Consider the following 17,956-nt stretch of genomic DNA (forward strand, 5'->3'; position numbering starts at 1 on the left):
ATGTATGGATTTTCTTTCATGTGGCACTGTCAGACTTGTAAAAACCAGGAAATTGCTTAGTCAGATAAAATGTCACATATTATTCCATTTCACAACAGTTTCTAAACTTTCTCCACATATTCCATTGGTTATGGAATTTGTGAAGCGTTCACTTTCTATACTGGAATTTTATTATAGTAAATCCACTTTCATACAGGAATATGGTTCTTCGTTTCTACTTTGTAGAATTTCATCATGAACTTTTAACTTTTTCTATTTCATTCTTATTTTCTTATTTTCTATTTTCTATTAATATATAGCATTTGATTTTATGGAGAAAAGAAGAAAATATTCCAAGCTAAGAATCAGAATGTATATTTATTTTGGTGTTGAGGTTACAACTAAGATTACTCAGAGATTTTGAGTGTGTCATTCGTCATGTGACCACTGAACACAACATCAGCAAAGTTCTGAGTAAAATGCGAGTAATGCTCTTCTCAGTACAGTCATACACACACACACCCACCCACACAGTTATATGCGTGTATATGTATTTGTCTGTGTGTTTATGTGTGTGTGTGTGCCTCTGTGTGTGAGTATATAAATATGTGTGTTACACACACACACACACACACACACACACACACACACACACACATATATATATATATATATATATATAGAGAGAGAGAGAGAGAGAGATATGCATATATACATACATACACACATATATACACATATACATCTGATAATTATAAGAATAAATCCATTTTATTTAGAGCAAAGGGCATGTGAGATACACACAAAAAGCAAGAATTGTTCTTTACTGTTTGTTAATTTCCAGAAAATATGGCACATCAAAACATTTATTTTGGAAGTGAAAAATTACAAAGTATTTTTGTCATTTTTGACAGCAAGAGATCTGATGAAGCAAAACTCAGGATTAATGGATTATAAGGAGAAATCATAGGAAAAATGTTAAAAAGACAAAAAAAAAGATAAGAAAATTAATAAAAATTAATAAAAAGGATAAAATATATAAACTTGTTTGCAGACATGGAATGGAGAAGGAATGGAGTTTGGTGGAGTAGGAAGGATGATGTATTGCAAAGGTAGAATTTGAGGTTCTATAAATCAAGACAAATTGTAGACTCAATAGAATGACACATTCCCTGATGCTCAAAGACATCAGCTCAGATAATTCTAAGAAATGCTTATGGCACTCAGATGAGATGGCTCTAAGATGAAGAGAGACTCATGAGAAGATTGGAGATAGCTATAAATGAAGAAAGGCATAGGTTCAAAGCACAAGTAGACTACAGAACATCAGACTAGAAGACTAGTCTGCAAAACGAAATGGAATAGAAGAAAAGATCACAAAATCGGTAAGATGAACAGTAAATATACAACGTGTTGAAAAGAAAGAGGTGCTTAAGAGGAAAACATTGGTGAAAGACTTTGACAGGTTAACTAATTAATTAATTATTGATTAGTAATAGAACTGAATTGAGACATAACCAATGTTTGTATTTTTAATACCTCCTTGAAATACTATAATAACAGAAGATATTAAGCCAAGAATGTGGAGAACAGCAACAGTTGGTAATGAAATTCAGGACCATGGCCACTCTTTCTATCTAGATTTCATACTACCATATTTTCAATATGGTAGTATGAAATTTGAGTGCAATTTGGCTGTTATTTCTTCCAGGTCAGCTGACAGTTTCTAAACATAGAGCCACAGATTTCTCTACATTTCTACAAATGTTGATTCTGAGAAATGACCACTTTTAATTTTCTCAGATCTCCATAGATTTTGCAAAAATAATTAATGACTATAAGGATGATATTAGCTCTTCTCTTTACCAAAGTCAGCCGAACAGTTTTATGAAATTTTCACTGGAATCTTTATATAGTGATGTCAGCAGAATGACCGAGTCAAAATGTTATGTCGCATTTATTGCCAATGGACCTCGAGGCAAAATCAATTACAGTGACTGCCAGTTATTGTGGATTGCAGGAATAAAATGTCACGACAGAGTAATAATATCTGAAAGAGTAATAGGATAAAAATAATTCCAAGATAAGAGGAGATTTTCTTCTTTCTATCCACTGACAATTTCTTCATACAGCGATGCCTAGAAATACACACACGCAAGCATGAACATACACAAACACATACATATAACAGGCACTGCTAAGACATACACACACTCTTATGTTGTGAAGACAGTAACTTGGAGAAGTAAATAAATATTCTCAAGATTTTTTCTTGAAAGTTTTATTTATCATTATAGATAGAATATTTGTGACAGATATAGTTGTTGTTCTTCTTGTGGATGTGACCCATATTACAGTTTAATGTTTTTTATATAAATCATAAATATATTCTGATGGTTGTTGTTGTTGTTGTTGGTCTGTGCCACATCAGCATTTAACCTATATATATCAGTAGGAGATATTTGTGACACATGTTGTTGTTCTTGCTATGGATCTGTCCCATAACCAAGATGATTAAGAATTGAAGACCTTCCAACCACGACATCTTCCACTGATATTCATTTCCCCATATATATATTAAAATATTGATCATATTATACAATGAGTTTCTCCTTTAAAATGTCACAATGCAATAAGATGTGAATTTCTTTGATTCGTTGCATCTTAAGCATCCTCATTGATATGCATTTGTTGCGGTTGTTGGTGTTGCTGTTTATATTCCTCAGGGCCATCTTGTAGAGATCTATGACAAAATTTCTTAATAATGTGTGAATATGGTGCAGAATGGTATCTTTGAATATGTATGTGTGTGTGTTAGTGTGTGTGTGTGTGCATGCGAGTGTGTATGTGTGTGTGTGAGAAAGTGTGTATGTGTGTGCTAGTGTGCGAGTGTGTGTGTGTGTGTGGAGTAAGCATTAACAACTAAACACAATAACTGGAATTAAACTAATGCAAAAATGTACTGAAAGAACTGAAAATGAAAATTCACTGATCAATTATGGATGAGTTTACTACTTAACTTTTACAATAATGTTCCTGTGTCATCATCATCATCATCACCAACATCATGATCGTCATTGTCAGCATCATCATTACTGCCATCATCATCATTATCATCATTGCTGTTTGTCAAGAAATTTTCCCGTGTGATGCCATATTGAACATACATTGTGTTTGTTCAGCAATGGAGAAGCCCTCTATGCTTAACCAAAGTGAAATACTTAACCATCACATTGGAATATCAATATTTTCCCCTATTCTTCAATTCTCTTGGTGATTTCCCCATTGGATAATCAGATCTTTTGGGAATAATGTCTTACAGGTGTTATATACTCTTGAGATTTTTTTTTCCCTTTTTGGTAGGGATGCATATTCTTGCATTTTTTTCTCTTCCTTTATTTTTCTAATTCCTATATTTCTTGACTTGCAGCTATAATCATATTTTACATGTTTTTAAAACTGTTGACAGTTTTCTCACACCAAAATATTTTCACAGAATCATTCCTTCTCTAAATATTTATGTGAAAATTTTATGCGATAAGCAGCAAACCTATTCCTTAAGATTGCTTGTTTGTTTTGTTACTGTTTATTTGTTTTTTTATATTTTTCATTTCTAAAAGACTTCAGTGGTACTCAAACAACAGGAAGTCACAATTCTAAAACTCCATTTCTTTTGTAATATTGGTAGACGTATACCATCTAAGAAACAAATAGACTAATTAATAGATCAATAGCAGATCATCAGTTCTGGTTTTCTGTGAATATTTTGGCATCAAGTGGTGTTATGATTATTGCATGAAGCATTAACCCTTTTGTCACCAACCAACTTGTGACCACCCTAGGCCTAATGATTCAAATTCACTGTTTTAAAGTGACCTAAAAACAATCCATCAATATTTCATGGAAGTTTATGTTCCATTCTTCAACATAATCTACCTCTGTGGTGACCAGCTTGTCAAAGAATGGATCCGTTTCCTTTGTGTCTTGCAAAAAAGGCAACTAAAAGAGGTTGAAGTAGGATCTGCCTTCAGACCCCATAAAACCCTTACCAGCAATGACTACCCAAACCAACCCAAGGAGGGTTGTCACTTGAGTGGGGCAAAGGTTTCATTTGCCAGGAACAGTAGGGAATCACCAACAAGTGGAGGATGCAGTGATGTGCTGTTACTGTGCATAAGCTCATACTGTGTCACCAACATAAGAATGACAATTCCTTTTTGAAAATAATTGAAAGAATCATACTTCATTGACACAGAAAGATGGTAACAAAAGGATCAATACTTTATTTTTGTAGGAATCATTTACCACAAACATGTGGTATCCTCCTCAGTTGAAGGAGGTATTAAACTATAGTTATTTCTAGCAAAAAGCAATTTTTAAGGCATTGTATATTTACCAAGTATGTATATGATATATTCATTAAAATGAATTCACCAGAAAACATGAAGAAATTACTGAATCTCAAGTTCTACATGAGAATAGAAATATTCTTTGCAATACGACCACTCTGGTTTTAATAACCATGTATTCAGAATAGGCAGGAAACGTATACTTTATGTCTGCTCACAGAAAAGACCCAGATGAATGCAAATACATATATAGAGATTGTGTATGTCCGCACGTATGCAAAATGTCAGTTGTAGAATCATTGCATGGACGATTAGAATACCTCCAAAAAGGAATCACTTGATAAGGAAAACTTTGGACTAAAATGAAACATACACGAATCAACCATGGATGTTCTAACAAACAAAAAGACAAAGAAATAAAACAACAGCCAAATAATACAATGTAAAAAGCACCAACCAATCGTGGTGGTTGCCAGCCCCCTCTGGCCCCTGTGCCGGTGACACGTAAAAAGCACACATAACACTCTCGGAGTGGTTGGTGTTAGTAAGGGAATCCAGCTGTAGAAACACTGCCAGAATAGACTGGAGCCTGGTGCAGCCTCCTGGCTTCCCAGACCCCAGTTGAAACGTCCAACCCATGCCAGCATGGAAAATGGACGTTAAACGATGATGATGATGATGAATGGCATTTTAATCAATCAAATGATGGAGCAATTGATTATGCATATTGAAATTTGAACCACTTGAGTTTTGCCAGGCTATTGGAAACGTGTGTAAGCTAAATAAATCTTTGATACTGCATCTTTATTCATTATTTTACTAATATATACTCTGTGATTAATAATACACGGAATTTAATTAGTGTTTGATCTTGAATTTACGAATTATATCTGCCATAAGATATAAATAGCAATGTACATAGATTGCTATGATAAGACAAGTGAATTAACAAGGTTTGTGTTCTTTGGTGCTTAACGACGTATTTGCCTGGGTCTTTTGAGTCCCTATTTGCTCTCAAATATATCTCTACATATATATATACATATGAATCAGTAAGTTATAATATGAGGGTGATTTGGCAGCTATTTCTATTATTTTTATTATTTCAATTTAGTCTCGCTAGCAGACTGTGGCCACCTATGAGTGTGCATGCTTGTATGTAAGTATGAGTATGTATACATATATGTATGTATATGTGTGTATATATATATGTACACACACACTCACACGTTTGTATATATTAAATCTATATAGGGACCAATGTCTATGAGTTGTATGAAAAAAATTACCTAAAATTTGTTTTAGAAATGTATTTGAAGGACATAAATAATTCAATAGATAGAGCCTTTGTAAAGTTTTTGTTCTTTTATTGCAATAAAATATTTAAGTTTATGTAAAGAGTAACTCGACAGAGTAAGAAAAAATAGTAGAAAGAATTTATTGTTAAGCAATTACTTGAAAAATATGATTGTGACTTTGTAATTTTGCAGGAGCAGACATTTCTAACTAGTTTAGGTAAATGAAAATAGGTTGTAGAAATAAATGAAAAGAGTGGAGAGAATCCAGAGATTTAGGTCTCAAAGCCTGAAGTAGAATAATCAAACACAAACAAAAAAATGGTTTAGAAATGGTTGTTTATGGGTGCAGGCATGGCTGTGTGCTTAAGAAACTTGCATTACAACCATGTGGTGGCACGTAAAAAATACCTTTTGAGCATGGTCATTGCCAGAACCGCCTGACTGGCCCTCATGCTAGTGGTATGTAAAAGCACCCACTACACTCTCAGAGTGGTTGACGTTAGGAAGGGCATCCAGCTGTAGAAACTCTGCCAGATCAGATTGGAGCCTGGTGTAGCCATCTGGTTCACCAGTCCTCAGTCAAATCATCCAACCCATGCTAGCATGGAAAGCAGACGTTAGATGATGATGATGATGACGCATATATATATATATATATATATATATATATATATATATATATATATATATATATATATATATATATATATATACACACACAAATATATGCATAGATATATATATACATGCATGTGAGTGTTTATGCTTTTGTGTATGTAGATATAAATATGTGTATGTGTGCATGAATGTATATTATATGTGCATATTTGTTTATATCTGTAATCTTATATTGATATATATATTTGTCTATAAAATGTTGCTGTATTTACATTTTTTCTTATATATTCTACCCACTCCATCCATGGATTTCTCCAATCAGAAGATAAAACTGTTGCATTACCATTTCCTGATTCTTTGTATATCTTTTACAAAGATTCGATTTTTATTATTTCATTTAATCTAATTGAACAACATGAAATTTTTCTATTTTCACAAATATTTTGCTTATGATCTGTATCCAATACCCTATAATTTTTTCCCTTTTAACGTTCACACATTACACAAGACAAAAGTTTTCCCATGCAACATTTCATTATTATGGAATAGTTTATTCACACAAAAGTAGTTCTGTGAAAACTGAGACTAAAATTTTCATCATTCCATAAACATTAACGATTTTTTGTTTAAGAACACCTTTGGTTTTTTTCACCATCAAAATCCTGAATTATCATTAAGCACATATCAGAGGATGCACTTTATCAATTTAAATTCCTTTTTTGTTTTTTTTCTCATATTTTCAAAAGTTGCCAATATGAAATACATACATAATCTCATTTACCAATTCTGGAAAACTTTCCCTACAAATTATGGTTATTTTTCTAACTTTAACCATCTTACATAACTCATCACAAAGGGTTTTACTACCTTGATTTCTAACAAAGTTGTTTATTTTTTTTCTTCAACAATGATTGAAAGATTTACCTAAAAATTGTTATTTCAGACAGATCTTTAAATCCCTTACAACTTGATTTGTGTTACAAATGTTTCTCTGCTTTTTTAGCCATACTCCACAGCCAAATGCCTTCCCTAAAGCCAGCTGTTTTACAAAGATCCTTTCATTTCATGGCATTAGTGCCACTGGCATGAAAATAGCACCCAGTCCACCCCCTGTAAAGTGGTTGGCATTAGTAATGGCATCCAGACTTAGAAACCATGCCAGAACAGACATTGGAATTTAGTGCAATCCTCCAGTTCAGTAGATCTTGTCAAATTGTCCAACCCATACCAGCATGAAAAGACAGATGTTTGTTGCTGTTGTTGTTGTTGTTGTTGATAATGATGGTGGTGGTGACGGTGGTGGTGGTGGTGGTGGTGGTGATGATGATGATTATGAGGAGGAGGAGGGGGAGGGGAGGAGGCTAATTATTATACATGTAGTTATTTATCATCCAGTACACTCTGTACAGTGGCTGGCATCAGCATCCAGCTGTAGAAACTATGCCAAAGCAGACACTGGAATTCTGTGTAACCCTCCAGTTCATTGAATTCTGTAGAACCATTCAGGAAAGACTGATGTTAGATGATGATAACGCAGATCATGATGATGATGGCAATGATGCTAGTGTACTTTAAATTCTTTGACAATTCCAGGTATTGCTTTTTCTTTTTGTTTTACTGTTGTTTCTGTAGAAGAAACTACAATTAGGTTTTCCCAAATATTTATCTTCCTTGCCATTCATATTTTCCTTTTTAAATAATTCAATGAATTTATGTTTAATCATGAAATAAATTCTCAGCAATATTGTTTGTTGTACAGTCAATTTATTTTTATCTAAATTAAATATTTTGAAATATAGAATATCAATATTTAGTACATTTTTTTACTCGTTACACATACTGGTTATTATTGTGTTGCTCTCACAGGAATAGAAGTTACATTATTTTAAAATATACAATATCAATCATTTTTAAAAGTTGTTTTCAATTTCTTACCTTCCTTCAAAATGTTCTAAAACCATTTTTAGCCAATATTTTATGAACAAATATCTCTTACAAGACAAATATTTTTTAACTCCTTTTGCGGACGCTCCTGCTGGCGGCACATGAAGAGCACTTTTTGAGTGTTGGGTCTCATAGAGGAAAAGTGGCTGATGCCGGTGGCATGTAAAAAGCTCCTTTCAAGTGTTGAGCCTCACAGAGGCAATGCCCAGGAATTTTGGCATTATGCCATGCTTGAGAAGAAGATCCACCAAGCCGAGTAAAATTGCAGTCATGGCAGATACTGGTGTCATGCAAATGGCACCTGTGTTGGTGGCACCTAAAAGCACCCAATACGCTCTTGGAGTGGTTGGCATTAGGAAGGGCATCCAGCCATAGAATCCATGTCAAATCAGAACTGGAGTCTGGTGCAGCCTTCCAGCTTTCCAGCGCTAGTTAGACCGTCCAACCCATGCCAGCATGGACAACAGATGCTAAATGATGATGATGATGATGATTTGCAATGTACTTCTGTTCCATTGCATTTTAATCCTTCATATTTGATTATTCTACACCACCCATTATAATCAATTCACTCCATTTTTATACGTTTTATTTGTGTTTGTACAGCTAACTCCTATTCATCCAATACTACTGTTTCAAAATTTGCTTCTTTCAAAAGATTGAAGCCTCAATTATAACACACACACGCGTGTTAGTGCATGCATCATCATCATCATCATCTAACCACCATTTTTCTGGATTTGACAGTTTGATAACAGCTGGCAAGCCAGAGGACTGCAGCATGTTCCAATGTTTGGTTTGGCATGGTTCCTACTGCTAGATGCTCTTCCTAATGCCAACCATTCTAGAGAGTGTACTGGATGCTTTTTAAGTGACACTGGGGCCAGTAAAGTCATCAAGTGTCACTTAAGATACACACACACACACAAACAAATGTATATATGCAAATATGTGTGTATGTGTGCGCATGTGTATACGTATGTACATTACATGTATGTGCGTATCTGTGTCTTTGTAGGTATATATTCTTACATTATAAATATTTTAAATTTCTCCATATGTGTGATGTGTGTGTGTGTGTGCGTGTGTGTGTGTGTGTGTGTGTGTGTTTGTGTGATGTGTGTGTGTACATTCATGCAAAGAACTGTACATACACGTACATGCTGAAATACAATAATCCATATGAATTAAGTAGAAAGATCAGAAACAGTATTTTAAAAAAAAAAAAAAAAATGTTTTGTTTCTTCTTTCTTTTCCTTGCTCTAAACTATTTTGCTCTGAAATGCTCTAAATTTAAATGCATAAATATATTTAAATACATTTACATTTCAATCACGTATTTTTACTGGGAATTGTTATGGGTTTAAAATTGAAAATTAATGAAGTAACTTTGAAATATTGAAATTGTGTGGTGCAGCAGGAATCATTTCATATTTGACATTACCCAGAATGCATCTGACTGCTTTAACCTACTAACACTTCCACTCATTTTGAAATAATTATTGTTGCTGTTGCTGGTGTTGTTCCTATTTCATGTGTATGTCAAATCTTTTTATTAATAGAAATGAGGCATAACATACTTAACACATGAATAAAAGATAGAATTGAAACCAAATAGAATACATTTCATAACTGCAATATATTCCATTCTAGCATTTGACGTTCTTTTATGTCAATTGATGTCAAGAATGGTAAGATGACGTGGTTACAAGAAATTATATTATCTATGCTAAATCTATTTTGATTAGATACAGGCATCTAAGATTTTTGTTTCCCAACCTCATCATTTTAGGTTCAATCCTACTGAAGGGCACATAGCAGGGCTTATCAGAGACTTGAGAGTAGATTTAATTGACTGAAAGAGAAAGATGTTGATTTAAAAAAAAATATATATATGTGTGTGTGAGTTTGTGTCCTTGTCTTGGCCTCATGCATTTGTGGTAAACAGGTGTAGCCGTTGTGCAAATGGTTTGCATCCAATTCCATTCTTCAATTGAAACTTGTCTGGTCATGAGGGAAAGAATCTTACTTGGAAACAGTTGAGGCTTATTGTCCATAGAAGTGCGAGTGAGATTCTCTTCCTTTTCACCATTGTTTCTTTTCTAATTTACTATCGACCTCACCCACTTTACTGCCATTTCCTTCCCTTTCTCTCTCTGTCTTCCCTTCATTGTTTCCTTTCCGCCTTTCTCATCCCGCAATCTCCCGTACCAATTCTTTTCAATCTTTACATCATTCCACTTGGCATAACTATGTCTCTTACATCACTAAATACACATCTCTTGCTTGTGTCTCTCTTCCATCAAATATCACATTGTAGTAGTAAAGGAAAGATTTATATATATATATATATATATATATATATATACACACACACAATGAAGATGTTTGGCTACATATATGTGTATGTTTAGTGGTGTGGGATTTTAATATGTTGCCTGCTCATTATTTGTGTATGTATGTATATTTATATATTTACACACATGTTTGTATGAGTGTGTGTGTGTGTGTGTGTGAATAAATAAATACAGAGAAAGAGAGATTGCTACAGACAGATAGATAGATAGATAAATTTAGAGATGACAGACATTCTAGTGGAAATTAATATACTGTAAAAGAAATTTAAAAGAAAAAACGACTTTTTACATACATTCATTGATGAAAACAGTTTTAAATAATATCAAGTTTGTTATTGGCTGCAGAACAGATGCTCCACCATTCATTAAAAGCCATGTTTCATTCATTCACTGATTCAGTTATTCTCATATTCGGTTATTCACTGATTCAGCCATTCAAGCAATGTTTTATTGCAACCTCAACATGCATGTTTTATGTTCTTATTACCAAAATGCTATTTATCTCATGGCATGACTTGATGGAGAGCCATTGCAGATGCAGTGGAAATTAAGCATCAACGACATTTTTAAGTGCATGACAATGAAGTTTGATAAGTTAATAAAGCATCATAAAACAAGCAGATATGCCAACATGGAAATCAATCGTTGAAGGATGATGAATACGACGATGATGATGATGAAGACGATGATGATGATGAATACAAAATATAAACCAACAGGTGAAATTTAATCGGTAATGATGCCATTATGGCATATGTAATGTCAATGGTAGGATCATACAGAAACAACAGAAGACTTAGACACTTCATTGAGTATAATAGTTTTCCAAAATAATACAAGACTGAATATAATGGTTTAAGTCACATTTGCAAAACAATCACAGCTCCATTCAACTGCAATTCAGGGAGAATTGCAGAGGTTATTCTATGTATGTAATGTCTGTTATAACTTCTGGATTGTTATAACATGAATGAAGAAAAATTTGAACACAATTGATATCACAGGCGCGAGCGTGTGTGTGTAAAATATGAGAAATAAGCATCAGAGAGACTTTCCCTTCTACTGAAACGGCAGTGACTACTCAGGTGCATTGTAAGCTCTTCTGAATCTTTCACAATTTTGGAAACCTTTCTGTATCATCAGCTGGTGTCACAGGATCAAAGGCTTTTAAATCCTTCAGGCTGTATATTTCACCTGTCTGGTTTAGCAAGGACTGAATTAGTCTTCACTTGTGGAAGGGTTTCATTTGCAGCCCCTAATCAACCATAGCAACCTTGAACTAGTTTCAGCAGCCATGCCCATCTTCTTGGTAGTTTTCTTCAGTTGTCTGGGTTACAGACCAATCTTCTGCAAGGAATAATATGCCAATCAGTCTGGAAAACTGTTGCAGTTGACTTTAAAAGACACACACACACACACACACGCACACGTACACACACACGTACACACACACAAACTCTTTACTCTTATCAACAGTGAACACATTTTGCCCTGGCTTGGTCATGGGTCACCAGAGTTGAGGAACAACCGACAGTGTGAGTTTTCTTTAACTAATAATTTCTTAACTTATGGTAATGAGCTGAAATCTTTCCGATATTTACCCAATGAGCCACGAATAAATGGTGCATGACCTCTTGCTCTTTTCTGCATTGAACCAGAGCTTATAATATCTAATAGCTTTTGCTCGAAAATCTTAGCAATTAATTCATAATTTTGATTCACGGTGTTATTTCCCCATTTCAGACATCCAATCAATGTAGGACATCTTTCTTGTTTTGTACTTCATACAATAGCCTGTCCTTCTGATGCTAGCTGACTGATCAATTATATTGTGAAGATTACATGTTGCAGTTAAAATAACAGGAATAATAATTTATAGTTTGTAGAATGGTGGGAGCTCTGCCTTATATTTAGCATTGCAATCGACTGACAAGCATTAGGTTTATTGTTTAGTTATGGCCATCAGAATGTTGCAGATTTTTAAAATCTCAAATTGGTGTGTATAATGCCTAATATTCTCAACATCATTTAAATATCCCTGTTCAATGTTGGAACGGGTTCGAGGCTTTGAAATGATCCACCACTGGGTCCAAGGACCTCATTGTGATCAAGTATCTACGTTGATATTACTTCTACACCAGGATGCACTCTGTTATGTCAACCATTTTCCTTCATGTATTTGGATGCTTTACTTCATTCCTGCAGCACTAGTGAGGTCACCGTTAGTGTGGATGAATGTCATGTCAAATCTTGTAGTTTAATTCTAAGTTGACAATTAATTTACTTGATTCAATTACCTTAATAATGCTTATTTCTTAAGTTGTCACAATGTCATAAATTTAGTGGTTAGGGACATCACAGTTCATTATGACATCCCCTATTTATGATTAGTGCATTGTTCTGTTGACACCAGAAAAACCAAGCCCCAAAGCAGACCTCACGGAAATTTCAACACAAAATATCAAACCTTGTATTGAAATACTCACTGAGCAATTCTGCTAATGCACAGCCCCTGATTGCATAGATATAATCTGAATTTTCTAGGCAGAATGGCGAGTGTAACAAGAATTAGTAGTACTTGTCATTTGTCTCATCAATTAAATGAAATTCAGTCAATGATTGAGATTCAAATATCTTTCAAAATAACCATCAGACTAATTTGAAATCAATACAGAAAGGAACATTAATAAATATTGGTTTCAAAGTTTGGCACAAGGCCAGCAATTTCGGGGAGAGTGTAAATCAATTTCATTGACACCAGAATTCAACTGGTTCTTATTTTATTGGCCTTGAAAGAATGACCGGCTAAGTCCACCTCAGTGGAATTTGAACTCAGAACGTAAAGACAGACGAAATGCCACTAAGCCTTTTGCCCGGCATTCTAACGGTTCAGCTAGTTTGTTGCATTTCAGGAATATTAATAAATATTGTGATGACAAGGTGACAACACAGCTTCTTGTACACAGGCTTATGATGACCTGACAAAAAGCGGCCAAAGAATATTTTACAACCAAGTCCATCTTTCTATCTAAAATAAGACATCATATTGACATGAGAGTTTGTTTTTAATCATATCTATCAATTAAGATAGTATTTAAATCTTCCAATAATGGTCTACAATAACGAAAAATATGCATTAAGTAATATATGTCTAGAAAATAGGATGGGAAAGACATGGATGGAAAGTCGTTGATGATCATTCTAGCTGAGCTGGGCTGACTCGGGGCTAAATAACAGCCAGAAAATATATTCGACAGAGAAGTCATACATGTACAAGAAAAGGGTTGTTGTGACCGGAACATCTTTGATCCTTGGTCTGCTGTATTGAGACTGGTTTGTTTTGTGTAGCAACTGGGAAGAACAAATATAGCCAAAAATAATAACAAAAGCAACAAAAATAACTACAACAATAACAGGCAAACTAAAATACAGTGATTCATCAGGTCAGATATTCGAAGCATTGCTGCCATCTTCTCACCATTTTCCCAAAGGAATATACACACAAAATGGTGCTTCTCAAAAAGTCAAAAGAAGCTTTTAGTTTGTAGAAAACCATAAATTTTTCTTCTTCTTCATATTCTGAATAATGTAATATAATTATATAAATATTGGAGTAATTATATGAGGTTGAATAACTTTTTATTAATGTCTGAAGTGGGGTGTAAGTATTATTTTTAATCATCTGTATGTTTATAAGTTCCTTAAGTTCTGATAAGTTCATATGCCATGGAGAAAAGAAGGACCTCCCAGAAGATTTGACGCTGAATGAGACAAATAGTATTTGAGCTCATCAACTTTACTAACATCATCATCATTGTCTTAATGTCCATTTTTCCATACTTGCATGAGTTAGAGGGAAATTGCTGTGACAGATTTTCTACCATTAAGAGCTCTTTTAGTCACCAAACACCACTTGTTTCATCATCATCATCATCATCATCGTTTAACGTCCGCTTTCCATGCTAGCATGGGTTGGACGATTTGACTGAGGACTGGTGAAACCAGATGGCTACACCACCCTCCAATCTGATTTGGCAGAGTTTCTACAGCTGGATGCCCTTCCTAACGCCAACCACTCAGAGAGTGTAGTGGGTGCTTTTACGTGTCACCCGCACGAAGGCCAGTCAGGCGGTACTGGCAACGGTCACACTCAAAATGGTGCATTTTATGTGCCACCCACACAAGTGCCAGTCCAGGGGTACTGGCAACGATCTCGCTCGAAAGGTACTATTTCCCAACAACCAGATGTGTATTTTATGCAAGACTGAAATGTAATGATGCCACTCATATGATTGTGACACTCGTTTACAGCTGTTATACAAAGTTAAAACTAGAGAAATGGGTGTAAAAACTAAATGGTAAATTGGTTCCTTCTCTGAGAAAGAACCTTGTTGCAAACAACATTTCTTCTCACTTCATGAAACACTAATTATAAAATTCATTTTGTTTTTAAAATATATTATTTAACACTGTAATAAATTTAGTGTTGATTAGTCAATTAAGTTAGTGTTGAGATTGACATTTTTGCCTAAAACATATTACAGACAAGCTCTTATAATCTATTAATAATCACATCTGCTCAGTATATATCTAATTAAAACTTACTTTCTGTTCAAGTTCTTTGCTTTTCTTTAACTTATTTACCATTTCATTTGCTTCTTTATTATGAAATTCTTTTGCTTATGTGTTTATTTATTAATTCCCATTTCAGAAACGAGTTGCTCAATGAGAAATATGATGAGATGAAAGAAAAGCTGAACATTGTTACGAAATCATCAATGTCAGCAAAAGAGGCTGCCGACCAACTTGAGATATTACTTGTAAAAGAAGAGAAAGACAAAGAGAGGCTTGAAGCAGACCTCCGAGAATTACGGTCATTGAAATATCGAAAGGAACAAGAATTAAAAGCTAATCAAGATGACTTGAAAGTTCTTGAAATGAAAGCAAATGTAAGACATATATTTTGAATATTTTCATATTTATTTTGACTTCTGTATTTTGACAAAGTGTTCTTGCATGTTTCCACATAGAATTATTTTAAAGTCAGCGAGATGGGATCAAATGGCTTTTAATAGTGAAATGCATTTGAATATTGTTAACATGAGTCTTTTACTGGAGAGACAATGTCAACCCAAGCAGATACTTGTTGCAGAAACATCTGTTAGGTCAAAGAGAAAATTATGAACCTCAATACATTGAACAGCCAGGATCTCCATCAATTTCTTCAAAATACAATCCTTTGTGTTTAAGAGTGTTTTTGCACTGGCTGTCCTCCCTCCACCCACACAGACACATCCATCTTTCTCTCTCTCTCTCTCTTTATATATATATATATATATGAGTGTGTGTGTGTGTGTGTGTGTGCTTGTATATGTGGACATGTATCTATACACACATATACAAGCACATATATACATGATATTCATACACATACACACATATGCACACACACACTTACACACATGCACACATACATGTATATTTAAACGTATATCATTTATAAACAAAATCCTGCATGAACACCTTAGCTCAGGATACATTCTTCATACACTTATGTAATACATTTAGATAAATTTACAGATGCAGCTATTCCTTTGTGCATTCATAAGTAATTAAACATAATTATTTTCCTTAATCATTACTATTGTGTGCAGGGTTTGTAGTTTCATGGGTGTTAGTAATTTGAATCAAAAGGTTTGATTAATGGCTGTTTGCGCATATTAATGCTTTAATATGTGGAGATTTTCAGAAAGACCCAAATGGCATTATTGAAGTCAAGACTATAACATGGAAACTGGTCAAGCTAATGCTGAACAGATAATTTCCCAGGCTCTGAAATCTGTGAATAAAATAACAGAGACTAGGGGAAATTTCAGTTTCTCTGAAACAAAGAATTAGAAATGGTGACTGAATATTCCGTTGAAGTAATTGGTTCTGAGTCTGTTGAAAGTAAAGACAATTATGTGGTTTATTGTATTAGATACCCCCATCCTCATGCAATAGCTGTTAGAATGCCTTCAGGTTGTTACTCGTAGACAAAAACCAATTCGACATCATGTGACTTAAATTGACAAATGGGAAAGAACTTTATACATCAGTTAAAGGTAATCAATGTTCATTAGAACGCTTGGCTAACTTGATCAATGTTCATTAGAACGCTTGGCTAACTTGATCAATGTTCATCAGAACTCTTTCAAATTTTGATGATAGTATCTGAAAAAACCAGACATATTTTGTATAAGGGAAACATAGAGTAAAGCAGGTTTAAGCCATCAATGCTTAATACAGATAGACACACTTCTGATGGTATGTGTATATATGTGTGTGTGTGTGTGTGTGTTTAAATATGTATATATGTGTATGTATTGATGTGCGTGTATACCCATGAGTATTTTTGAGTAAATAAGTGTATATATACAATTTAAATATCTGTTATTTTTAGTAAATACATATACATGCAGCTATTAGCTCAATGTATAATGATCGCTTTGCTCAAGATTCTTCATGCTGTGAAGCAATCATGAAATGGGCTTTACCACTCTACCAGTGCCATCCACCTTCGTCAGTCATAAGACCACACACAGTAAGGCAGGAAATAGCTCTCTTGCAATTGCTTTCAACAAATTATTGTAATTTCGATTAATTACATTTGCTACACGGCATTTGACATAACATGTTATGTGCATGTAAACATTATCTTTCATTAACTTGAAGTTCAATCTGAAACGGACAGCCACCCTAGACTAATGATAATTACAAACACATTCCTCAATAATATCTATACACTATGTGTTGAAAAACGAGGGAGAGAGAGATTGAATTTCTGTCATTGATGGAGGACCTCAATAGGGAAGAGTATATTGTGCAAGGAGCATACAAAAGATTCATCTCCATTGTTTTATTGTTATTTTTCTACGTTTTGAATGGGTCAGAAAGAAATGTTTGAGGCAGATTTTTCTAGAGCTGAAAGCTGCTCCCATTGCCAAATTCCATTTGTTTCCAAGTAAAGTAACATTTTCCCACATGGCTGGATCAGTTGTGATGGAGATGATCCACACCAATTTACATGTTGTTGGAAGAAACACACACACACACACGTACACACATGTACACATACACGTGCCCACATATGCGTACACTCACAAAGGCCTTTTTGAAAAACCTCTTTGAATTACTGTCGTTCAAAACCAGTTATTAATCATATTCATATTTACCAAAACATCAGGCATGTGCCATGAGTAAAGACTCTAGTGAGACTGTTGATACTAAGAAGGTGGAATTCTAGCAACAAAGAGATTTATTACTGTAAGGAAACGTTTTGACAATAGAATACACATACATATATGTGTGTGTGTGTGTGTGTGTGTGTGTATATATATATATATATATATATATATATATATATATATAT

At 34.2% G+C, this 17,956-nt stretch overlaps 1 protein-coding gene across 1 annotated transcript in view; it reads left to right on the forward strand.

Annotated features, from left to right (window-relative positions):
• LOC106867248 (coiled-coil domain-containing protein 39) overlaps positions 1–17,956 on the forward strand; it is a 159,011-nt gene that overhangs the window by 5,684 nt on the left and 135,371 nt on the right. Inside the window, exon 2 of the mRNA XM_052974701.1 lies at positions 15,257–15,494. Within this exon, the coding sequence (XP_052830661.1) occupies positions 15,257–15,494 (238 nt within the window). The remainder of the gene's footprint in view (positions 1–15,256; positions 15,495–17,956) is intronic.

The sequence above is a fragment of the Octopus bimaculoides genome, chromosome 19 (assembly GCF_001194135.2).
Source record: "Octopus bimaculoides isolate UCB-OBI-ISO-001 chromosome 19, ASM119413v2, whole genome shotgun sequence".
NCBI lineage: Eukaryota > Metazoa > Mollusca > Cephalopoda > Octopoda > Octopodidae > Octopus > Octopus bimaculoides.